The 26,285-nt window shown below is 37.8% G+C and overlaps 1 protein-coding gene across 1 annotated transcript in view; it reads right to left on the bottom strand.

Annotated features, from left to right (window-relative positions):
* The window catches only part of MPP5 (membrane palmitoylated protein 5), a 141,080-nt gene that overhangs the window by 41,682 nt on the left and 73,113 nt on the right, over positions 1-26,285 (bottom strand). Inside the window, exons 3-6 of the mRNA XM_036734787.1 lie at positions 10,323-10,531; positions 9,193-9,270; positions 6,423-6,569; positions 1,812-1,973 (exon numbers count right to left, since the gene is read on the bottom strand). Coding sequence (XP_036590682.1) covers positions 1,812-1,973; positions 6,423-6,569; positions 9,193-9,270; positions 10,323-10,531 — 596 coding nt within the window. The remainder of the gene's footprint in view (positions 1-1,811; positions 1,974-6,422; positions 6,570-9,192; positions 9,271-10,322; positions 10,532-26,285) is intronic.

Here is a 26,285-nt window from a genome sequence, read left to right as displayed (position 1 = left end):
TCTGGCCTCACATACTTACTAGCTGGGTGATCCTGAGCAAGTCACTTAACCCTATTTGCCTCAGTTTCCTCATCTGTAAAATGAGCTGAAGAAGGAAATGCAAGCCACTGTAGCATCTTTATCAAGAAAAGTCCAAAATGGGATCATGAAGAGTCAGACATGACTAAAAATGGCAGAATAACAACAAAAGACTTCAATAGATCACAGCTACACTGAAGTGCAGCTCTCTGTGCTTACTAAACTCTGTTCAACTGGAAAACTATGAAATAGTTCAATTCCCTTAGCTCAGTGTCACAGGTTTGGCTTATCATTCAGTGTGGAGACAGAAGAGCCCACATAATTAAAATGTTTCTGAAGTGACTCCTATTCAGAGTTGATGTGTGACTGAAGGCCTCTAATTTTAATACATTAGAATTTTATATATAGCTTGGAATAAGAAGCTTAATATATAAAAAAAATCCATTTCTCCAGTTCCAAACTTCCATCTTATTGGTTTTATTAAGTTATTTCAACTACACCGGTCACTCATTTGTCACTTTCAGAACAAGTAGTTACTGCTACTACCTGAGTCAATTAGAGTACACAGATTAAAAATGGCAACCAATGAAACTGCAACCAAGGGTGCTGCCCAAAGTCAAAGTATTTCACCACATAATCGCTGCAAATTTTATGCCCAATTTCTGCCCCAAAAGTGGGTTTTGCGACCATTATGTGAAGTTTTTTTTTTTTTGGGGGGGGGGGATATTTGTGTCAGCATTACTTAAAAATCATTTATTACTTAACTGTCTTTGGTGCAAGGTTATGATACATAGAATACTTGTAAATATACATTAAAATTGAATAATGACAAAGCACTTGCACTGGGAATTCTAGGCTTGAGGCTCACAATGTGTGAGAGATAAAAATGCGTATCCATATGCCACTGGTAAATACACTGTTGCTCTGTTTACCTTTTCAGCCGCAAGATAAGCAGAATCGTACCATGTAATGATTACACCATGAAAGGTTACAACCAAATTTTTGGACCGGGGGGGAAAAAAAAGCAGAGTGAGACAATTATGTGGCGAAACACAGTAACAAGTAAGACTGGACTTTAGGAAGTTAAAGGCAGAACTGAAAAACCACCTAAGGTTAACTTTTATCAACGCAACCAAGAGTTGAAAGGATAAACAGATGGGATTCTGCTACATTAACTTAAGTCAAATGTACACGATTACAAATTTCAGACGAATATGAGTCCACTCCTCCTCCCCCAATTACGTAACAGTCTGAAGTTGAATTTAATGATAGGCTGTTCTAAATCATCTGCATCACTGTTCCTGTATGATAACGAGGTGGTATTCAGAGCTGACTGAAAACACTAAAACAAAATTAATGAGGAATAGCACTATTACTGTTTTCAGACACAAATGAGAAATAGCTAGGAGAAAAGGTGACTGACCCATTAATTTCATTGGTGAAGAGCTCCCAGGTGAGGAAACTCCTTATACCAATGCAAGTTAGCAAATCTTGCTTTGGGTTATAAAGCCTGACAGAATGTCGAGGTCAGCCAGAGTTCAACCCAGGTCTTCCTGACTTCAAGGGTAACCTCTGATGTAGTATGTCTCACACGCAATAGATTTTTTAAAAAATATCCGGCTAAAACAAAGTATTGGCAGGCTACGTGCCTCCACCAACAAAATCAATATTTACAATATATTAAGTCTAGGAGTGCTTAGTATTCTTTATAATGATATCAAAATTATTAATTTTATTTTGGATTCCCCTAACAAACACAAAGATAAGCGAATCCTTTAAACGAGTCAACTTACCAACAAGTCAAAAACCTCATTGACGTCCTTTCCCCTAATCTCAATGCCGTTAATCTCCAGAACTTCATCTCCTTCATGCAACAGTCCACTTTTTTCTGCAGCTCCTCCTTTCACTATCCGACTAATGATGACAGAATCCATTTCGTTACGAACTGTAGCACCCTATAGAATCCCAGAATATAACTTTTATGAATCCAGTAATCTGTTAAATATAATTTCAGTTTTAAATTCCTTTTGTATCTCCATAATTCTGTAATTCTATGACTCTGTTTATTCCAATAATACAGAATAAACAGTTCAAAAACAGAAATCAGATTAGATAAAAGTTCACTTGAGATTAACTATTAGATTAAAAAGACTAAAACAGGTAACTCTGAGAACTGACAATATATTCTGCTTGTTGAATGAATTTTTTAAGTTTGGAAAAATGACATACATAAAAGTAAGAGATGATCAAAAGAAAAATTATTTGCTTGAAACTGGTTCTAAATAATGTAAATTCATTTTCACAACTAAGTCTAGATTCTGGGAGAATTAATGAATTAAGTACAAGGAAATACAAAACCACCCCTGAATTATCAATAGGATAAATAATATCTCTCTAAATGGCTAAATACTTAAAAGATAAAGATGCTGGCAGCCATCTATTACATCTAATGTTGGTTTAAAATTTAACTTTATTAGATAAACTAATCACTCTAAATAAAACAAGCACAGAACAGGAAATTAAAATATTCTATAAAATATGTAACTTCTAGGTGCCATAGCGCTAAGCAGAGAAAAAAATAATTATATAAATCGAGCCCAAAATTTTGAAATTATTTCTCCCACAACTGAAATTTTTCTTTTCAAAACAACAATATGTCATCTTTTCCAGTTTCATTTTTGTAGACAGAAAAAGAAAATAGATGGACTGAGGTTTGCTCACTTTCCTGCAGACATCTGAGTCTGTCTCAAATAACAAATGACAAAAAGAAACTAAGGCATTCAGAGAAATACAATAAAACAGAATCATAAAATGTTATATAGTACATTAAGAACATCTCTTTCAAAGAAAATTTCAAACAGAAGTGACTGCTTTATTATTAAATTTCTCTGAAAAATGACGAAAATGTTTTTAAGGAAATATTTTAGCTGAGAAATAAGCAAAAAACTACCTATCCCGGGGGGCGGAGCCAAGATGGCAGCTGGTAAGCAGGGACTAGAGTGACCTCTGTACTGAGTCCCTCCAAAAACCTATAAAAAATGGCTCTGAACCAATTCTAGAAGGGCAGAACCCACAGAACAGCAGAGGGAAGCAGGGCTCCAGCCCAGAACAGCCTGGATGGTCTCTGGGTGAGGTCTATTCCACACGGAGCTGGGAGCTGGGAACGGAGTGGAGCAGAGCCCAGCCTGGGCGGCTTGGAACAACCAAACTTGGAGCCTGGCGGATGGGGCCCCTAGCGCCCTGAATATGTGAGCTGCGGCAGTTACCAGACCCCCTCAACCCACAAACACCAAAGACTGCTGAGAAGGTTAGTGGGAAAAGCTGTGGGAGTGGAAGGAGTTCGTGGTTTGGCTTCCAGCCCTGGGGGCAGCGGAGGTGGGGCAGCTACAGTTGCTGCTGCTTCTGGCCCCAGGCCCCCCTGGTGGGAGGAATTAAGTGGCGGATCAGAGCAGGAGTGCACAGCCTGCTGAAGATCTAAGCCCAGCCCAGGCTGGGGGTTCTTGGGGAAGGAGTAGTGCGGGTCTGACAGAGCTGGCACCTCCCCCCCAAACGTGGAACATAGAACTCGTTAGTCTACAAGCAGTCATACCCCACTAAAAAACTCAAGGGTCAAGTTAGTTGGTTGGGAATATGGCCAGGCAGCGAAAACGCGCCCAGATTCAGTCTCAGACTTTGGATTCTTTCTTTGCTGACAAAGAAGACCAAAACATACAGCCTAAAGAAGACAACAAAGTCATAGAGCCTACAACAAAAGCCTCCAAGAAAAACATGAACTGGCCCCAGGCCATAGAAGAGCTCAAAAAGGATTTGGAAAAGCAAGTTAGAGAAGTAGAGGAAAAACTGGGAAGAGAAATGAGAAGGATGCGAGAAAACCATGAAAAACAAATCAATGACTTGCTAAAGGAGACTCAAAAAAATACTGAAAAATACACTGAAGAAAACAACACCTTAAAAAACAGACTAAATCAAATGGCAAAAGAGCTCCAAAAAGCCAATGAGAAGAATGCCTTGAAAGGCAGAATTAGCCAAATGGAAAAGGAGGTCCAAAAGACCACTGAAGAAAATACTACTTTAAAAATTAGATTGGAGCAAGTGGAAGCTAGTGACTTTATGAGAAATCAGGATATTATAAAACAGAACCAAAGGAATGAAAAAATGGAAGACAATGTGAAATATCTCCTTGGAAAAACCACTGACCTAGAAAATAGATCCAGGAGAGAGAATTTAAAAATTATTGGACTACCTGAGAGCCATGATCAAAAAAAGAGCCTAGATATCATCTTTCAAGAAATTATCAAGAAGAACTGCCCTGATATTCTAGAGCTACAGGGCAAAATAGAAATTGAAAGAATCCACTGATCGCCTCCTCAAATAGATCCCAAAAAGAAATCTCCTAGGAATATTGTTGCCAAATTCCAGAGCTCCCAGATCAAGGAGAAAATACTGCAAGCAGCCAGAAAGAAACAATTTGAGTATTGTGGAAACCCAATCAGAATAACCCAAGATCTGGCAGCTTCTACATTAAGAGATCGAAGGGCTTGGAATGCGATATTCTGGAGGTCAATGGAGCTAGGATTAAAACCTAGAATCACCTACCCAGCAAAACTGAGTATCATGTTCCAAGGCAAAATCTGGATTTTCAATAAAATAGAGGACTTTCAAGCTTTCTCAGTGAAAATACCAGAACTGAATAGAAAATCTGACTTTCAAAAACAAGAATCAAGAGAAGCATGAAAAGGTAATCAAGAAACGGAAATTGCAAGGGACTTAACTAAAGTTGAACTGTTTTGTTTACATTCCTACATGGAAAGATGATGTGTATGATTCATGAGACCTCAGTATTAGGGTAGTTGAAGGGAATATGCATATATATATATATATAAAAAAATAAGTGAATGTGTATGTATGTATATATCTATGTGTATATGTATGTATGTGTATGTATGTGTATATCTATCTATATCTATATATAGATAGATATATAGATATCTATATATATATGTAAAAGAGAGAGAGCAGACACAGGGTGAGTTGAAGATGAAGGGAAGATATCTAAAAGAAATAAAATAAAATTAAGGGATGAGAGAGCAACATACTGAGAGAGGGAGATAGGGAGAGATAGAATGGGGTGGATTATCTCGCATAAAGGTGGCAAGAGGAAGCAGTTCTGTGGGAGGAGGGGAGAGGGCAGGTGAGGGGGGAATGAGTGAACATTGCTGTCATAAGATTTGGCCTGAGGAGGGAATACCATACATACCCAATTGGGTATCTTACCCCACAGGAAAGAAGAGAGAAGAAGATAAAAAAAGGGGGGGGATGATGGAGGGGAGTGCAGATGCGGGTGGAGGTAATCAAAACAAACACTTTGGAAAGGGGACAGGGTCAAGGGAGAAAATTCAATAAAGCGGCATGGGTTGGGAAGGAGCAAAATGTAGTTAGCCTTTCACAACATGAGTATTGTGGAAGGGTTATACATAATGATACATGTGTGGCCTAGGTTGAATTGCTCGACTTCTTAGGGAGGGTGGGTGGGAAGGGAAGAGGGGAGAGAATTTGGAACTCAAAGTTTTAAAATCAGATGCCCAAAAAAAAAAAAAAAAGTTTTTGCATGCAACTAAAAAATAAGATACACAGGCAATGGGGCGTAGAAATTTATCTTGCCCTACAAGAAAGGAAGGGAAAAGGGGATGAGAGGGGAGAGGGGTGATAGAGGGGAGGGCTGACTGGGGAACAGGGCAACCAGAATATATGCCATCTTGGAGTGGGGGGGAGGGTAGAAATGGGGAGAAAATTTGTAATTCAAACTCTTGTGAAAATCAATGCTAAAAACCAAATATGTTAAATAAATAAATTTAAATTAAAGTACAACACCAAAAAAAAAAAACTACCTATCCCTTTCATTATTCATCAATTACATTATCAAGTAATACCTGTCATTATATCTTCGGTTATATTTTTTACTTTATGAGAGTGAGAAATATACACACGTACACCTACTCGTATATATGTGACACTTAGAAAAGACTATCATCAAAATACAGTGGAGGAAATACAAAAATATACATAGCACAGTATTCTGGTAATACAACTAAAATGAACTAGAAGAGAAAACTGTAAGCCAAAGGGCTCTACCAATCATCATAGGATAGCAAAATCAGTGCAGAAAGGGACCTTAAAAGCCATCTAATACAACCCCTTTATTTTATAGAGGAGGAAACAGTGACCTCAGAGGTGTCACACAGGTTAAAGTGCTAGAGGCCGAATATGAACCTGGGGTGATCAAAAAAGTGTCTAATGAGGTCACAACTTTTATAGTTCTCAGATACTCAGACTACTACTTTTCCCAGTGAACAATCTTTGAAATTAAAACTACATATGCAATGGAACAGTAAGGGAATACTTACCAAGGGAATATCTCGAGCTTTTTCAATACGAACTATTTTTACAGTCTCTCCTCCATACTGGCCAATGCTTTCATAAACTCTCTCATCTGTAATGGACTCTGGCTGCATTTCCTGCTCAGCGACCTTATCATGGGCCAATAAAAGTGCCTGTGGGGTTTTGAGAAAGAATTATTTATTTATATGTAATATTTTCCTAACTTAATACTATACATAACGCTGAAGCTCTTATGTCTCTTAAAAAAATTGTTAGTTGATTTCTTCTGGTCCATGATTTCTGCCTTTTTTCTCCAAATCTTTCTATATACAGTGCTTCAGCTTAAACGTTTACAATCATGTATTATATGTCATGAAGTGTTTCACCTGTGCAAATTATTGGTACACTGAAATCTCATTTGTCCACTGTATTTTCTTTAAGTTCAATTTAAAAAAAGTTTAACTCTAATCCTATGAATAATTAAGAACTAACAGAAAACTAAAAATATAACCATTAAGAAAAATAAAACTCAAGGAATTTTAAATTTCTTTTTTAAAAGGGAAAACCTTTGTTTAAGAAAATCAATAGCCTCCCCCTGCCCTGGTTCCAGGTGGGATAAGACCTCATTTCTTTCTTGTTTAAACTTGTCACTTTCAAGTTCCACATGGAAGATGATATTGCTGACACTGTTGTTTACAATGTCTCTCAAATGTGTAATCTTTTACTCCACTGTTGAGTGCCACAGAGGTCAGAATGAGATGGGAGTGGTAAAAGCCAAAAAGACACTTGGGGGATGAGGTCCAGTGAAAGAGGTACTTTAAACATTAAGTGCCACCAATGAACATGGTACTGTCACCAATTAGGAGGACACAGAGATTTGGAAATATATTTTCTACAATGAGCTCTATATGGCTCCTGAAGAACACACCGTGCTACTCACAGAAACCCCTCTAGATCCCAAAGGCAACTGAGAAGTGATGACTCAAATCATGTTTGAAACAGTCAATACTCCAGCCACGTATCTTGCTATCTATGTTGTGATGTCTCTTTATGCTTCTGGCACCTCCATTAGTATTATAATGAACTCTGGTATGATATGACCTACACTGTGCCCAACTATGAAGGTCATGATCTACTCCATGCCAAGCTCCTCTCAGATCTGGCTGGCCATGACTTAACAAACTACTTCATGAAAATCCTCAACAACAGAAACTACATGTTCACTACCACAGCTGAGAAGGAAATTCTGTGTGATATCAATGAGAAGCTGTGTTATATTGCCCCTAGAGAATAAATAGCATCTAGTTATATCTAGCTTTTGTCTGGAAAAAAGCTATAAGTTCCCTAAGGGGTCAGGTTATTACCACTGGCAATGGGAAACCATCTTCCAATATCATTCTTTAGGCATAGAATCCTGTGTGTAAATACATAAATATATTACCTTCAACCCAATCACGAAGTATGATGTTATCATCTGTAATGAAAATACAACAGGCCCACCTACACCAGCACATGGATATCCATGTCCAAGTGGAAAATTACAGTGTCCATCAGAGGAAGTTGTGAAATCTGGTCATCAAGGATGAGAAAATGGTCAAGGTCGCCCTGTAGTCATCTCCAGAGCTAGAGCTGGGCTCTGACAAAATCGCTATGGAGTGCCTGACACAGAAGAAAATTTTCCTAGCACAGATATCAGGGAGCAATTATTCACCATCACTACAACTATGCCAGAAGACTGGGAAACACAGCACTCCTTCCTCGAAGCCCCATCCTAGCCCCCACTATCACCAATAAAAAGTATTGCTTAGGGGGAAAATAAAAAGCAATACCATACTGCACAACCATGCTCTGAGGTACCACCACGTAACAAAGGCATAGACGGGAGACACAGAAAAGACCACAGTCCTAGCCGCCAGCACCAAGAAAATCAAGATAACTGTCCCATTTGGGCTTAAGTACTCTGTCTAGACTGGAGGCTCCATCTTCCAGAAAATGTGGATCAACAACATGAGTCCCCTATTGTACACAGGAAATACTCCTAAATGAATTTTTGTTGTTGTTGTTGTCAGTTACTTGTTTTTGTCAAAGGGCATGACAAGATAATTGCTCCCAAATAAGATGAGTTTAGCATGGCTCTGTTTTCTTTTTAGTGTTTAACTCAGGTTTTAAAAACTGGACTGGTGCAGGTAAGGAACAGTGTAAGGAGATCGGAGAAGACAAACTGCTCCAAAATTATACAGTGTCTCTTCAGGATTCTGACTGTATATCTGAATTAAAAAAAAAAAATTATTGCAGATATTGTATTGAGTTATCTGTCTCTGCCTTGTTCTACAAAAAGAAACAGATTTTAAAATTAGTGGCAGAGATGGGGAAGGTCATAAGAGCATTACATATATGTAAATTATTTAAGCCCCCCCCCCCTTTTTAAGATTGTCCTCTGCCTTAATATGCGGGGCTTTTGTTTGTTTGTTTTTTTGGTTAGAACCATCCTGGCACCCTCCTTTCTCTACCTGCCAACTGCCTACTTTTCCTCTCAACATATATATATGAAAGAAGGCTTTTTACAATCCACCTGGGAATTCAATGGTATCGGCTCCAGAGTGTGGATAAGATGCGGAGCTCTGAATGTACACTGGCTTAAGACAAGTTCAAGTAAAACTGCATATGTTAGACAAAAAGTAACTGGGTGGTTTTCACTTCATAAATACATGAGGCAAGGCATATGTCACATAGAAGCTAAATGGTAATAAGATATATTTGGTTCACTGACAGAATGTCAGTTTGCCTAGCTTCTACCTGAATATGAGGAGCATTTAGCAAAGCATTTAACTCTTGTCCTTCCTTCTGATGGCTTGGTTTCAAAACTGCTTGTACCTACAAAAGAAAAAGAAAACCATTTAATCTTTCTAGATTGCAGTACATACCTATCAAAAGCAATACTTCAAGAGGCTAGTGACAGAAGGTAACAAATATAAAAAAGGCCAAATACTATTACTGCTACTGCTGCTCCTCCTCCTCCTCCTCCCACTACCACCATCATCATCACCCTCCCAACTACTACAAAAGATCAAGGAAAAGTAGAAAGCAAAAACAAGACTCATACTGAGGCTTCAATATCATCATTGTGGCAAAATCCGTGCTAGTTTAACAGCAAAATTCCTTACAAAATTTAATACATCACAAGACATATTCTTGAATGAAACCCTTCTATTGTAAGCTCTGATTACAAAAATGATTGGATATGGATTAGTTCTCATTTTTTTCAGCATGGGGTAGGAATGAGACAATTGCAAGAAGCTTTCTAGCTCTAGAATTCTAGGAATCGAAAATATGCCACCTAAGTAGTATGTAGAAGGCTAAGAGGGCTAGATTTGAGTTCAGAGGATTCAAGCTTGAATCCAGCTCTTCTTACATACCAGGAACTTCTTTGTGCCTATTTCCTCATCTATAAAACAACGGGGTTGGACCCCCCTCTCTATGTCCTCCTAAGGTCCCTTCCAACTTTAAAGCAATGACTGTACAGTGTGATCTTAGGATAGGCAAAGGTAAACATAGATGCTAGACTCCAGCATCTAGGAGCTAGAGGAACAAAAATTAAATGGTCAGGAATGAATATGAGAAACTTGATGTTTCTTCTTCTATTTTAAAAGCTCTGGGACATTTGATCTCTATAATATCTAACCTATTAATAACAACATTATTATAGACTTGTAAGGTAGGTCTTATAGATTAAACAAATGGCAATGAAATTTTTTATATAACATAGCATAGGAAATTTAACCTTTTAAAAAATAACTATATTCCATTTTTTCTAATGGAAATTGTTAACATTATTAATATATAATTGTTTTTACACTTCTGAAAATGCTGGTCCCAGAAGGAAAATAAGGCTGTTAGAATGTCAATAAGGCATACAAAATACATACCTCCTGTGCAAGGTCTTGTGCATTGGAGATAAGAGGAAACGGAGGGCTGGCTTTATTCATATGCACTGTGACAGCATTGTGTATCTTAAATGCATTCTGGAAATCAGTATTTTGTACAAGTTGTAAAAGCAGAGCAATGTCATCCTGACTCTGGGAATCTACCAAAGTGTGCTGAATATGCTTGAGTGAAGAGAACAGGTCTTCCACCTCTGGCAGGGGGAAAAAATTGTTCAAAATTAATCATTTAACTTGTATTTGCAAAATGTGTTCTTTCAAGTTTTCTGCTTCAGCAGGCGGAATATTGGGATTAGTAACAGCATTCTAAATTTTTCACTATTGATAGAGTAGCATTATCATCATTGGGGGTAGAAGGGTTCTAGGAAAGTAAATTTTGCAGATAATGGATGCTTTCTTTTTTTATTGCTTATATTGGTTATCTTTGATTCTTAAATGATGAGATTTAACCTAAAACTTCTATGTCTTCTTATACAGTACAATTGAACATATTTTCAAATCTTGAATACTCAGGGTTAAAATTATAAACACTAAATATTGAACTGTGCCAGAGCACAGCTGATGCATTCAAATGTTACTCTGGCATAATGAGGTGTTCAAGAGTTCATACACTAAATGCCTCTGTATAAATTTATTTTCATGGGATTATGTTACTGGGTTTTGGGGGGGGCGGGGAGGGAAGCGGTGGAGGCAATCAGGGTTAAGTGACTTGCCCAGGGTCATACAGCTAGTACGTGTCTGACACTGTATTTGAACTCAGGTCCTGCTGACTCAAAGACCAGTGCTACATCCATTGTGCCACCTAGCTGCCCCAATTATGTTAGTTTTTAAAGGTTTTCTTCCATCCTGACTCCAAAAACTGTCACTTCTTGATGGAAATGTTACATAACAATAAATTTCAGTTGAATAAAGACTACAGTTTTCAAGTCTAATATGTATCTAAGCAATTAATGGACTTTGATAAAGATTTCTACCTTCTCCTGAGTTTAGCTGAATGGTGTCTTTAAAGAGAACTTAGAGAACTGAGAAAGGCTAGTAACTGCCAGGGGAAAAGCTTACTGATCTCCAGGTAAATCAGCCATCTCTCTACCAAAGGAACGGAGAGCTAAAGGCTTCTATCAGATAAGAAACAGAAACTTTAGTGAGTAGTTTGTTAAGTGATTTGTGAAGGTCAGAAGCAAAAAGAATGCAAGAGAATAATATAAAAAGAATACTGTACAGAAAAACAATTGTGAAAGATTTGAGAATTCAGACTAAAGAAATAAACCAATCACAACAATAGAGGATTAACAATAATCATGTTTTAAAACTCTTGGCAAGGATATAAGACAAAAATAGGGCTAGTTTTCAGACAACAGCTAGTACGTGATTGCTGAGTACTGATGGTGATGCTAAAAGGAATGCTATTAAAAATGCATAAAGGAATACAAGGAAGCTCATAAAGGAAAACATATATTGTATTGGAAATGGCAGCAGAAGACTGATCTCAGCCAATCAATTTTTATTAAGTGTCTACTTTGTGTCAGGCTCTCTGCTAAGCTCTGGGGATACAAAAAGAGACAAAAGACAATCCCTGCCCTCAAGCAGCTTAAAATTTAAATAGGTGGGGGGCGGAGCCAAGATGGCGGCTGGAAAGCAGGGACCAGCCTGAGCTCCCTGCCGAGCCCCTCCAAAAACCTATAAAAAATGGCTCTGAACCAATTCTAGAACGGCAGAACCCACAGAACAGCAGAGGGAAGCAGGGCTCCAGCCCAGAACAGCCTGGATGGTCTCTGGGTGAGGTCTGTCCCGCAAGGAGCTGGGAGCTGGGAACGGAGTGGAGCGGAGCCCAGCTTGAGCGGCGTGGACCATCCAGACCCAGAAGCCGGGCAGAGGGGGCCCTAGCGCCCTGATTCAGTGAGCTGCGGCAGTTACGAGACTTCTCAACCCACAAACACCAAAGACTGCTGAGAAGGTTAGTGGGAAAAGCTGCGGGAGTGGAAGGAGTTCGCGGTTCGGCTTCCAGCCCCGGGGGCAGCGGAGGTGGGGCAGCTACGGCTGCTGCTGCTTCCGGCTCCAGGCCCACCTGGTGGGAGGAATTAAGTGGCAGATCAGAGCAGGGGTGCACAGCCTGCCGAAGACCTGAGCCCAGTTCGGGTTGGGGGTCCTTGGGGAAGGAGCAGTGCTGGTGCGGCAGAGCTGGCACCTCCCCCCCAGACGTGGAATATAGAACTCTGTAGTCTACAAGCAGTCATACCCCACTGAAAAACTCAAAGGTCAAGTTAGTTGGCTGGGATTACGGCCAGGCAGCGAAAACGCACCGAGATTCAGTCTCAGACTCTGCATTCTTTCTTTGCTGACAAAGAAGACCAAAACATACAGACAGAAGAAATTAATAAAGTCAAAGAGCCTACAACAGAAACCTCCAAGAAAAACATGAACTGGTCCCAGGCCATGGAAGAGCTCAAAAAGGATTTGGAAAAGCAAGTTAGAGAAGTAGAGGAAAAATTGGGAAGAGAAATGAGAAGGATGCGAGAAAACCATGAAAAACAGGTCAATGACTTGCTAAAGGAGACCCAAAAAAATACTGAAAAATACACTGAAGAAAACAACACCTTAAAAAACAGACTAAATCAAATGGCAAAAGAGCTCCAAAAAGCCAATGAGAAGAATGCCTTGAAAGGCAGAATTAGCCAAATGGAAAAGGAGGTCCAAAAGACCACTGAAGAAAATACTACTTTAAAAATTAGATTGGAGCAAGTGGAAGCTAGTGACTTTATGAGAAATCAGGATATTATAAAACAGAACCAAAGGAATGAAAAAATGGAAGACAATGTGAAATATCTCCTTGGAAAAACCACTGACCTGGAAAATAGATCCAGGAGAGAGAATTCAAAAATAATTGGACTACCTGAAATCCATGATCAAAAAAAGAGCCTAGATATCATCTTTCAAGAAATTATCAAGGAGAACTGCCCTGATATTCTAGAGCCACAGGGCAAAATAGAAATTGAAAGAATCCATCGATCACCTCCTCAAATAGATCCCAAAAAGAAATCTCCTAGGAATATTGTCGCCAAATTCCAGAGCTCCCAGATCAAGGAGAAAATACTGCAAGCAGCCAGAAAGAAACAATTTGAGTATTGTGGAAACCCAATCAGAATAACCCAGGATCTGGCAGCTTCTACATTAAGAGATCGAAGGGCTTGAAATGCGATATTCTGGAGGTCAATGGAGCTAGGATTAAAACCTAGAATCACCTACCCAGCAAAACCGAGTATCATGTTCCAAGGCAAAATATGGAATTTCAATAAAATAGAGGACTTTCAAGCTTTCTCAATGAAAAGACCAGAGCTGGATAGAAAATCTGACTTTCAAATACAAGAATCAAGAGAAGCATGAAAAGGTAAACAAGAAAGAGAATTCATAAGGGACTTACTAAAGTGGAACTGTTTTGTTTACACTCCTACACGGATAGATGATGTTTGTAATTCATGAGACCTTTCTTAGTATTAGGTAGTTGAAGGGAATGTACATATATATAGACAGAGCGCACAGGGTGAGGTGAATAGGAAGGGATGATAGCTAAAAAATAAATTGAATTAAGGGATGAGAGAGGAATATATTGAGAGAGGGAGAAAGCGATAGATAGAATGGGGAAAATTATCTCACATAAAAGTGGCAAGAAAAAGCAGTTCTGTTGGAAGGGAAGAGGGGGCAGGTGAGGGGGAATGAGTGAATCTTGCTCTCATCAGATTTGACTTGAGGAGGGAATAACACACACACTCAATTGGGTATCTTACTCCACAGGAAAGTAAGGGGAAGGATATAAAAAAGGGGGGATGATAGAAAGGAGGGCAGATAGGGGGAGGAGGTAATCAAAAGCAAACACTTTTGTAAAGGGACAGGATCAAGGGAGAAAGCTGAATAAAGGGAGATGGGATAGGATGGAAGGAAATATAGTTAGCCTTTCACAACATGAGTATTGTGGAAGTGTTTTACATAATGATACATGTGTGACCTATGTTGAATTGCTAGCCTTCCTAGGGAGGTTGGGTAGGAAGGGAAGAGGGGAGAGAATTTGGAACTCAAATTTTTAAAAGCAGATGCTCAAAAAGAAAAGCTGTTTTTGCATGCAGCTGGGAAACAAGATAAATAGGGAATGGGGCACAGAAATCTATCCTGCCCTGTTACAAGAAAGTAAGGGGAAAGGGGATGTGGGGGCGGGGAGTGGGGTGACAGAATGGAGAGCTGACTGGGGAATGAGGCAATCAGAATATATGCCATCCTGTAGTTGGGGCAGGGGAGGGTAGAAATGGGGAGAAAATTTTTAACTCAAAATCTTGTGGAAATCAGTGTTGAAAACTAAAATATTAAATAAAAATGATAAACTTCAAAAAAAATTTAAAGAGGGGAGATAACATTCAAACAAAAATATATAAAGCAATCTATATACAGGTAGGAAATTAACAGAGGGAAGGCACTAGAATTTAGAGTTGCTATGAAAAGCTTCCTCTATAAGATGAGGTTTTAATTGGGTGTTAAAGGAAGCCAAGGAAGCAGATGGAGAAGAGGCAGAGAAAAATGCGTGCCTGGACTCAAGTCCCTTCCTATTTATTGCTTCTTGGATATTACTATTGTTATATAGAAATGCTATTGATTTTTGAGGATTTGTTTTGTAGCCTACATCTTTGCTGAAGCTATTCATTGTCTCAGTACCTCTGTTGATTCTCTAGGAGTTTGCAAGTAGCTTATGTCGTCAGCAGATAGGAGAAGTTTTGTCTTCCCTTTAAGGATGTGTATGCCTTTGCTTCCTTTCTCTTGTCTTGTTTTGTTTTTACCAGCCACTAACTATTAACAAGAGGTCTATTTATCAACAACACAGAAAGCATGAAAATTTAGATAGGATACATGATTAATTCATTTGGAGGTAGATTCCCCTGCCCACAGTGGTGTACCTCGTTATAAGAGCTTATTAAATCTGAATGAGGAGCCCCACTTCCTCTTGTGCTGAGATTTTGTATTTAAGGGACCAATAAGCTAAAGCAATGGTTCAAGCCTTAGTCTTCAAGACCAATTACATCTCAAGGACAATTTTATTACTTTTTAGAGAAAAAAACTGTCTAGCTGGGTGGCAGGGGTCTTAAGAAATGATATTCCTACCAAATTCCAAACCATCAACCATGACCACATTTACATAGAACCGTAAGGTTTTCAACTCACTTTACAAGTATCTCATTTTATCCTCATAGCAGCCCTGGAGAGAGAAGTATTCAAAAGTATGACTCTCTAAAAGGAGAAGGGGAAACGTAGAAGGATATTTTGAGAACCGTAGGTGATGTGAAAACAAGGGATAGCAATGACAATTTTTTAAAATTCAAAACCAACTTCCCATCTCCTCCTAGGTTTAACAACTAGCAAACATATTCCCAGGAGAAGCATATTAATTTCAACATTAGACCCAATGTCAATATGCCTAATCACATCTAACAAAAATAAAATTCAGGCTGAAACAATGGGTAGTAGCAATGAAAAGTTTATGACTCATATTAATAACAATGGTTATCTTTGGCTGTGTTAGAACTATTAAATTCTATGGTTCAGAAATACTGGTAGAAACTATCAAAGACTTATGATCTCAATAACACTGGTTGTGTTAGAATAATTTAATCCTACAATATATGGACTGAATAAAGATTTAAAAATAATAATACTTTTTTGCACAAACAAAACCAATGCAGCCAAATTTAGAAGGAAAACAGGAAACTAGGAGAAAAATTTACAGCAAGCTTGATAAAACCTTCATTTTTCAAATATATAAGACAATGAGCCAAATTTATAAAAATAAAGACCATTCCTTAGCTGATACATAGTCAAAAGATATGAACAGGCAGTTTTCAGAAGAAGAAACAAAAGCTATCAGTCACATTAAAATGTTCTAAATCTATTCATTAGAGAAATGCAAATTAAAACAACTCTGAGCTATCATGTCACACAATCAAATTATCAGAAATGGAAATGACACACAAACAAAACCAATACAATCAAGATTAGAAGGAAAGCAGAAAGCTGGGAAACAATCTGTACAGCAAACGTCTCTGATAAAGGTCTCATTTCTCAAATATATAGAGAACTGAGTCAAATATACCTATAAAAAGCCATTCCTCAATTGATAAATGCTCAAAGGATATGAACAGGCAGTTACCAGATGAAGAAATCAAAGCTATCCACAGGCATATGAAGAAATGCTCTAGATTATTTTTTCCCCTAAATCACTTTTTATTAGAGAAATGCAAATTAAAACAACTCTGAGGTACTACCTCACACCTATCAGATTGGTTAATATGAAATAAAAGGAAAATGATAAATGTTGGAGAAGATGTGAAAAAATTTGGACACTAATGCATTGTTGGTGGAGTTGTGAACTGATCCAACCATTCTGGAGAGAAATTTGGAACTACGCCCAAAGGGCAACCAAACTGTGCCTGCCCTGTGATCCAGCAATAGCACTACTAGATCTGTATCCCAAAGAGATCATAAAAAAGGGAAAAGGACCTACATGTACAAAAATATTTATAGCAGCACTTTTTGTGGTGGCAAAACATTAAAAATTGTGAGGATGCCTATCAATTGGGGTTATGGATGAACATATAATGGAATACTACTGTGCAATAAAAAATGATGAGCAGGCAGATTTCAGAAAAACCTGAAAAGACTTATACAAACTAATGCAAAGTGAAATGGACAGAAACAGGAAAACATTGTACACCGTATTTGCAACAAAATCACTTCACTTTTCTCAGCAACACAATGATCCAAGGCAAGCACAAAGGACTCATGATGGAAAATGCTATCCACATCCAGATAAAGAACTGATGGACTCTGAATGCAAATCAAAGCATACTTTTTTCACTTTATTTTTTTTGAATTTTTTTCCCCTTATGATCTGTTTCTTCTTATACAACCTATATCATACTGCCTATTATTTTAGGAATAGGGGGTAGGGAAGGAGGGAGAAAAATTTGGAATGCAAAATCTTGTAAAACTGAATGCTAAAAACTGTCTTCATATATAACTGGGCAAAGTACTATTAAAGAAATGGAAATGACAGATAACAGAAAAGGAAAATGACAAAATGACAAATGCTGGAGGGGATGTGGGAAAACAGTAACACTAATACATTGTTGGTGGAATTGTGAACTAGTCCAACTAGTCGAAGCATTCTGGAGAATAATTTGGAACTATCCCCAAAGAGCAAAAAATTGTACATACCTTTGACCTAGCAATACCACTACTAGATCTTTATCCAAAAGAGATGAAAGAAAAGGGAAAAGGACCTATGTGTATAAAAATATTTATAGCCAACTTTTTTGTGTTGGCAAAGAATTGGAAATTTAAGGGATGCCCATCATTTGGGGAATGGCTGAATAAGATGTAGTATATGATTGTGATGGCATACTATTGTGCTATATGAGCAGGGTGGTTTCAGAAAAACCTAAAGCTTATATATGATCTCACATAAAGTGAAGTGAGCAGAACCAGGAGAACACTGTACATAGTAAAAGCAATATTTTAAGGATGATCAACTATGAAAGACTAAGCACTACTCTGATCAGGACATTAATTTAAGATAATTCTGAGGGATCCTTGATGAAAAAAGCTATCCCCCCCCCCAGATAGAGAACTGATGAACTCGGAATGCAAACTAAAGCATACATTTGTTTACTTCAGTTCTGTTTAATTTCATTTTGCAACATGGTTAATATGGAAATATGTTCTGTATGACTTCACATAGCTATATCTACCTATCTATATTTATATAAAATCTTTATCAAATTGCTTACCTTTGCAAGAAGAGGAGAGGGACAGAATTTGGAATTTTAAAAAATTTTTAAATGACTATTAAAAAATTTTACATGTAATTGGGAAATGCTCAAAAAATAAATTTTTTAAAAACAGGAAAAAATAAATTTTGTCTCAAAGCATTTAAGAGCAAATTTATTGGTGACAGGTACAACAATGTTCACCACATGTTAGATGACTATGCAATAATATGAAAAAATACGAAGAAAAAAGTTAGGTTATATGGAAGAATATTTATTTAACATGTAGACCATACCTAAGATTGAAGTTCATTTAAAATATACCCTGTATTTTTTACCCTCCTTTTATTTTAAAGCCCCCCCCTTTTTTTAACTTTTCTTCTTGGTGTTTCTTTTTTGTCTACTGCTTTTCTTTGTACCAATAATATTCTTCTTTGCACTCTTTAGATTCTAGACTAAAGAAAATGAAAAGCCTTTCTTATTCTTCCAAAATTAACAGAAGTGAGTCATGTCTTCTTATATTAACCCACAAAGGGATGCTCAGATAGTGATCAACCCAAGACACAGGATTTATTTTAAATATTCTTTTATAGGTTTTAATGTCAAATTAATCATCTATCTTACTTTTCCTGTGTCATACTTGTTTGTTTCTGTAGCTCATTCTGTACCATTTCAACTCCCAAATCACTTCTGTAGTCATCTGACACAGTAAATAATAGCATAATCCTAACTTATAACTTGTATTTTAAATAACACAGATGAATGTCAACACAGTAATATGTTAAAGGGTTTTGAACTGAATGGCTCTCAAAACAATTAGTTAATAAAATTTTGGAAGACTAACAAACACACGAAGCCCAATTTTCCTCACCCTAATAATATTTCTTATCTGTAAAGTCCTGACTACATTTAAAATAGAAAATCCAGTTCATTATCCCTTTTAAAATGTTCTATTATTATAGTTATTTCCCTTATATTGAATATTTGTAAATTCACAAATGTTTTCCTTAACCACTACTCAACCCAGTTAACACACAAAAAAATTAAGTTATATGTCTACTTACAACAAGTTAAAGGTTTGTCTTTTGGAAACTGAAGGCTTCCTCTCAAACAGTTCCCTCCATCCTGCCCTCATTTATAAGACTCTGGCTGTTTCACTGCTAAGCACTACCAGGAATGCAACGTGTGTATTAATCAACCCTACACTGAACTGCAGGGGAGTGTCTCTGCTATAATTTAATGTAGTAGCAAATTATGAAGAGGGGAAAAAGAGTAATTTCAGAGAAAAGCGGCAAGACTTAACTTTTCTATAAAAACTTCTATAAAAACAGTACATATATCAAAATTAGAGGAAATACAATTGACAATAACAAATTTCAGAAACTTATCTTACTGTGAAGATTTGTATTGAGTGGGTTCCATAAATTCTTTATATGCCGTTTCTAAAAAATCTCTCAAAATACACAAATATCTTTTACTAAATTTAAATTGTTTTCAAACAAAGCAAGAAAATTATTCCTAATTCCTTCAAGGGTCACTCTGAAGACCTTTACAGCCTGGGAATTAAAACTAGATTATAGACAGATAAGGAGAGAGTAAAATGAAGGGGATTTAACACGTTGTCCTCACAGGAGAATGGTTCACGGAGGTAAAGAAAGTTTGATAGAAATATATCAAAATCGAAAAAAGAAAGTATTCAACAGAACTGTATTTTAATTTTCTGTACTTAGGGGATACTCTAATCCTGAGTAGATGGATTTGGCTAACCTTTATGTTTCTCTTTATTTAAAGCTTGCACATACATACGCAAAATTTTTTGAGGACAAACATAAAGCTATTTAAAGAGGAAGCCCAGAACAGCCAATTCATCATTTCCTACCTGGCTGCTCTCAGAGACTTCACCATTTGTCTCCAGAATTCATGTTCCTGCTAAATCATATCAACTCTAAAACTTGCACCTCCTTCAGTTAGTTCCTTCTCCCCCTGGGGCTCCTCCCTGATTCGAGAGGGTGAAGGATAGACATCAGAGTCTTTCCCAAATCTTCCATTTAAGGAGGGGGCTACATCATGCCCCACTGCTCACTATGGAGCCCCATTCCACTTTTCAGCTTCTTTTTATGTAATGTCTTCCCCCATTAGATTGTGAACTCCTTGTGGACAGGGACTATATGTTGCCTTTCTTTTTATCCCCAGCACATAGCACAAAGTGGGCACTTAAAAAATGTTTACTGACTGGATAGAACATTTAAGTTTGATGGAGGTAAAGTAAACATCTATTTACCTTAACCAAAAAGCAATTTAAATAAAAACATGCAAAAGCTTTAAAGTAGCACTGGACTGATTACAATTTAAAACTTTTTCAAAGGTATTTCTATAAAGTCAAAATTAAGCCTTATAAACCATTTCGGAAAAAGAAGGGAAAAAAATCAGGAATGCAGGCATTTTTATTTTTTACCAACAAATGACAAAGACAAAATTAAAGTTCTACATATATAATTCATTTACAAATAAAGTTGCATTTTATCCCACTTTTTCTTTTAAAACATTTAAACTTTATCACTCACTCTCACAACTGCAAACTGCTATGCTATCTCATTTGCAATTTGTGAAGAAACCTAGGGCCATTTATAATTTATAAGAGGGACCAGTTCATCTTTATGAGTAATTAAATTCCGAGAAATGCTCCACTTATGTAACCTAGTTTTAGATTGAGTGCAGATAAATGTATGGGAAAATAGTAGATACATGTATAGGAAAATTATAAGTTTATGTGTGTGTGTGTGTGTGTGTGTGTGTGTGTGTATGTATCCTTAAAATGGCACCTGCTAGATATGTTATATATTACAACTGTGACAACACTAATTTGCAGGTCAACTATTTTTGAGTTGGACAATGCATAACCATAAACTTACAACTGACCTCACAGATCATCTTTTCCAACCCCTATTTCTGCATACAATGAATATTCAAATAAATTGCTAATAACTTTCTTCTCTGGCTGATGGCATTTAAACCTACTATTTTCTCCTTAAGTATTAAAATGGATGAAAATTTTAATTCTACATAAATATTATGCTGGTGTACATGGCATTGCTTTTTTCTTATTAGCAATTTTTACAAGAAATAAGACATGAAACCAGACTAAAAATGGTGGAATAAGTAGAAGAACAGTAGGAAAGGAGTAACTATCTCCAAGTTTTTGATATGAAGGGGGGAAAAAAGCATACAAAAAGACATCTAGAAGCCTCAAGGATTAAGTCAACTCACAGAAACCTTTCGGCATGCAGAATAGGGGCAATCCAAGGTAACCCCAAGACAATGGTTGTATACTAACACCCCCAACTCAGGAAGGAAGCCCCAACCAGAGTGGGGCCCAAGAAAGTCTCTCAGCATATCAGGTCAAGCTGGGGAAACCCTGAAACTTGTGTTGATTTGACCTGACTTGGGCCAGATAACTATAAGGTTTAGTGTTGAAAAAGCAGGGAGCCAACCATACCCCACCTACTTCAGATTAAGTCCCTACCTAGGTCATACCCCATATACCGCATACACAAAAATGGGTGAAACTGATAGTTTCAGTGAAACTTGGTTAAGACTTGCATGAATTAATGCATAATGAAATTGTGCTGAATCAAGAAAATAATTTACACAACATTTTAAAGAAAAATAATTTTAATTTAAAAACACTTAAGAACTCTGATCAATGCAATGATGAAACATCCTAACACAGCAGTAACGGACAAAGCAGGAAACACAAATTTTTAGACAACTGTGAGTATGTTTCAATTCACTTTTTAATGGGGGAAAGGTGGAGATTGAGGGCTGAAGGGGGGCTAGTGAGAATGTTTCAAAAAATGAAGGTCAATAAATCATTAAAAAAAAAATGAAACAGAAGAAAACAAAGCTCAGAATGAAAGAAGCAAGGAAGACATCTCTGAAAGTAACATGCTGAATTTATTTTATGCCTTTACAAAATCAAGTGATACATAACAGAAACTTACAAATTCATATACAATTGTATTTTTCCCTTTTACTGTATATATGGAGATGTTCACATTTCTTTCTTTTAGTGTTAAATGCAGATTTTTTAAATTTAAAAAACCTTAGACATTAAAAATAAAGGAAAATATTAAGAACCTTCTCTGTGCCAGACACTTTGCTAAGTGCTGGGAATACAAATACAAGCAAGCAAGATAGTCCCTGTCCTCAAAGAAGGTTGGTAGAGGTTATACTATCCTTGGATGGTATGGTGATAGCTCAGAGATGGTGTGTGTGCCTGGTTAGGGCAAGATAAGGTGAACTCTCACTTATTAGAGACAGGAGACTCAGGGACAGAGTTCAAGGATTGTTTAGACAAGTGATCAGGAAAAAGACAAAGGAAAGGACATTCAAATAATACAAGACTATTCTACACCCACTAGAAAACATAAAAGGGAATGAAATGATATGTTCTTTTTTTTAAGTTTTGGGGTTTTAAATTTTTTTTAGTATTTTATTTTTCCCCAGTTACATGTAAAAACATTTTTAACATTCATTTTTAAAACTTTTGAGTTCCTAATTCTCTCCCTTCCTCCCTCCTCACTCTCTGTGTTGGTAAACGAAATGGGCTCTCAGTTCAACCAAGTGCCCTTGAAGAGTCTGGCCTTTGTTTCCTTGATTAGATTGAGAGTCCTTGGTGACCTCCTTGCCTCAGGGGAGGGCCTAGTTTACACATGAGTTTGAGTGACATGTTTTGGACATCAGAGGCTTTTAGGCCACTTGGGTTTAACTCACCTCTTTGTGACGATTTTAGGCCACGTGGGTGAGTCGCATGTGTGACTCACCCTTGACCCTGAAAAAGATATAAAACCAGGGGTTGGCTTTCTCTTTTTCGGAGCTCTTACCCACAGCCATGGTGGAGTGTGTGATTCTGGGCCAGCCCTTGTTATGAGCTCCCAGGCTGAACCTAGATCTTAGTAACTATGAATTGTATTTCGTCTGTCTGTCGATGTTTGTAATTTGTTTATATTTGCTCTGAAGTTCAGGGTGCTGGCTTTTTCCTCTGAACTAAGTGAATGGTATTTGTATGCTGAATTAAAGTAAGCTCATTAACCCCTTAATGCTGCTTTCCTTAGTAAAGCAGATCAAAAGAACCTGGGCTTTTGCAGTGTGCTGGTAGCATGCTTGTTGTTGGCCTTGTGCTGGCCTTTCACCCACCACAACAGCTGCTAGCCAGATTGTTGAAACGCTCTCTCATTGAGAAGGCAAGCAATTTGATATGGCATACATGTGTACATATTCATGCAAAACACTTCCATAATAGTCATGTTGTAAAAGACTATTATTTCCTTCCATCCTATCCTGCTGCCGCCCCCCGCCGCTGTTTATTCTATTCTCTCTCCTTTCACCCTCTCTCCTCAAAAATGTTTTAATTCTGACTACTCCCTCCCTGAATCTGCCTTCTCTTCTATCCACCCCATTTCACTTATCCCTTCCCCACTACTTTCTTGCAGTGTAACATAGATTTCTATACTCAATTGAGTGTGTGTTATTCCCTCTTCGACAGAATTCTGATGAGAGTAAGGTTCATTCATTCCCTCTCATCTCTCCCTCTTCCCCTCCACTGTAAAAGCTTTATCTTGTCTCTTTTATGTAGGAAAATTTACTACATTCTACCTCTCCCTTTCTCTTAGTACATTCTTCTCTCACTCCTTAATTTTATTTTTTTAGATATCATCCCTTCATATTCAACTCACACCTGTGCCCTCTGTCTCTATATTATTTTTCTAACTACTATCCTTCTATCCTTCTAACTACTTTAATAATGAGAAAAGTCTTATGAGTTACAAATATCATCTTCCCATACAGGAATGTAAACGGTTCAACTTTAATAAGTCCCTCTTTCCTATTTACCTTTTCATGCTTCTCTTGAGTCTTATATTTGAAAGTCAAATTTTCTATTTAGCACTGGTCAAGAATGCATGAAATTCCCCTATCTAATAAATATCCATTTCCCCTCATGGATTATATTCAGTTTTGCTGGACAGGTGATTCTTGGTTTTAATCCTAGCTCCTCTACCCTCGAGAACATTATATTCTAAGCATCCTGATCTTCTAATATAGAAAGTGCTAAATTTTGTGTTATTTGGATTGTTGACTCCCCCATACCTGAATTGTTTCTTTCTGGCTGCTTGCATTATTTTCTCTTTGACCTGGGAACTCTGGAATTTGGCTATGATATTCTTGGGAGTTTTCCTTTTGGGATCTCTTTCAGGAGGTAAGTGATGGATTCTTTCCATTTCTATTTTACCCTCTGGTTCTAGACTATCTGGGCAGTTTTCCTTGATAATTTCTTGAAAGATTATGTCTAAGATCTTTTTTTGATCATGACTTTCAGGTAGTCCAATAATTTTTAAATTCTCTCTCCTGGATCTATTTTCCAGGTCAGCTGTTTCTTCCAAAGAGATATTTCACATTGTCTATTTTTTCATTGTTTAGTTTTTTTTTTTAAATAATTTCTTAATCAGCTTCCATTTGCTCCATTCTAATTTTTAGGAAATTATTTTCTTCAATGAGCTTTTGGACCTCCTTTTCCATTCAGCCAATTCTGCGTTTTAAAGCATTCTTTTTCTCACTGGCTTTTTGGACTTTTTTTTTTTTTTTTGCCATCTGGGTTAGTCTATTTTTGGGGGGGGGGAGGGAGAGGAGGGAAGAGAACAGAAGGCAATTGGGGTTAAGTGACTTGCCCAAAGTCACACATCTTCTAAGTGTGTCAAATGTCTGAGGCCAAATTTGAACTCAGGTTCTCTTGACTGCAGGGCTGGTGCTCTACTCACTTCGCCACCTAGCTGCCCCAGGGTTAGTCTATTTTTTAAGGTGATATTTTCTTCAGTATGTTTTTGGGTCTCCTTTAGCAAACTGTTGACTCATTTTTCATGATTTTCTTGCATCACTCTCATTTCTCTTCCCAATTTCTCCTACTTCTCTTACTTGATGTTCAAAATCCTTTTGGAACTCTTCCATCACTTGAGATCAATTCATATTTTTCTTGGAGACTTTGGATGTAGGAGCTCTGACTTTGTTGTCTTCTTCTGAGTGTGTATTTCAATCTTCCTTGTCACCAAAGTAAGTTCCTGTAGTCTGAGTTTTTTTCCATTGTTTGCTCGTTTCCTCAGCCTATTACTTGACTATTTAACTTTTTGTTAAGGTGGGGCTCTGCTTCTAATGTGGAAGATGTACTATCCCAAACTTCACAGATTTTGTGCAGCTGTTTTCAGACATAAAAAAGGTGGTATGATCTAAGGCGAGGTGTTTACTCCTCTGCTGGCCTGTGCACAACCACAAGCACTCTTTTGGCCCTCTCTCCATTGCTGCCACAAGTCTGCTGTGCCAGTGCTCCCCTTTACCCCAGGACTGCCACCAAGATCCAAGTATGGGCCAAGCAACAGAGTCCTGCCTCAGTGCTAGCAAAGAGACCCCTGTAATCTCCTTCTGACCAGTTGGTTCAATCCCCTTACTGTCTGTGGGCTGAGAGCTCCAGAAGCAGCCACTGCCTTTGCTGATTCAGTCACTCCCAAAGCCTGCTCCTTGTTGGCTGGGGCTGGGGCTGGGGCTGAGACTGTGGCTGTGTTGGTTTGGCCTGAGCTGCACTGCACTCCTCTCACCCAGGTCCAAAAGACTTTTCCTGCTAACTTTCTAAGTTGTCCCTGGCATCTGTGGGCTGAGAAGTCTGGAAACTGCCACTGCTGCCAGTCATTCAGTCCCCTGAGGCCTGCTCTGGGTTTGCTGTGGCCCACTCTGTGCTGGTGTGGCCTGCACTGTGCTGGTGTGGCCTGCACTCTGCTGTGCTCCTCTCTCAGCCTGGTGAAACAGACATTTCCTATCAACCTTCCAGGTTGTCTTGGGCTGGAAATTTGTTTCACTATGTCTTTTTTGCGGGTTCTGCTGCTCTAGAATTTGTTTAGAGTCATTTTTAAAAGGTATTTGGAGGGATTTGGGGAAGAGCTCAGGCGAGTCCCTGCCTTTACGTTGCCACCTTAGCTCTGCCCTGTATATGTGATATGAGAAGCTGCTATGAACGTGCAAGTGTATTTTATTTTAAGAATCAAATCGCCAGGTATAAGCACTCCTCACTCAACACTGAAACTAAGAATAACATTTATTCTGC

The sequence above is a fragment of the Trichosurus vulpecula genome, chromosome 8 (genome assembly GCF_011100635.1).
Source record: "Trichosurus vulpecula isolate mTriVul1 chromosome 8, mTriVul1.pri, whole genome shotgun sequence".
Taxonomy (NCBI): domain Eukaryota; kingdom Metazoa; phylum Chordata; class Mammalia; order Diprotodontia; family Phalangeridae; genus Trichosurus; species Trichosurus vulpecula.
Note: the sequence above shows the minus strand (reverse complement) of the source record. Positions and strands in the feature narration are given on the sequence as shown.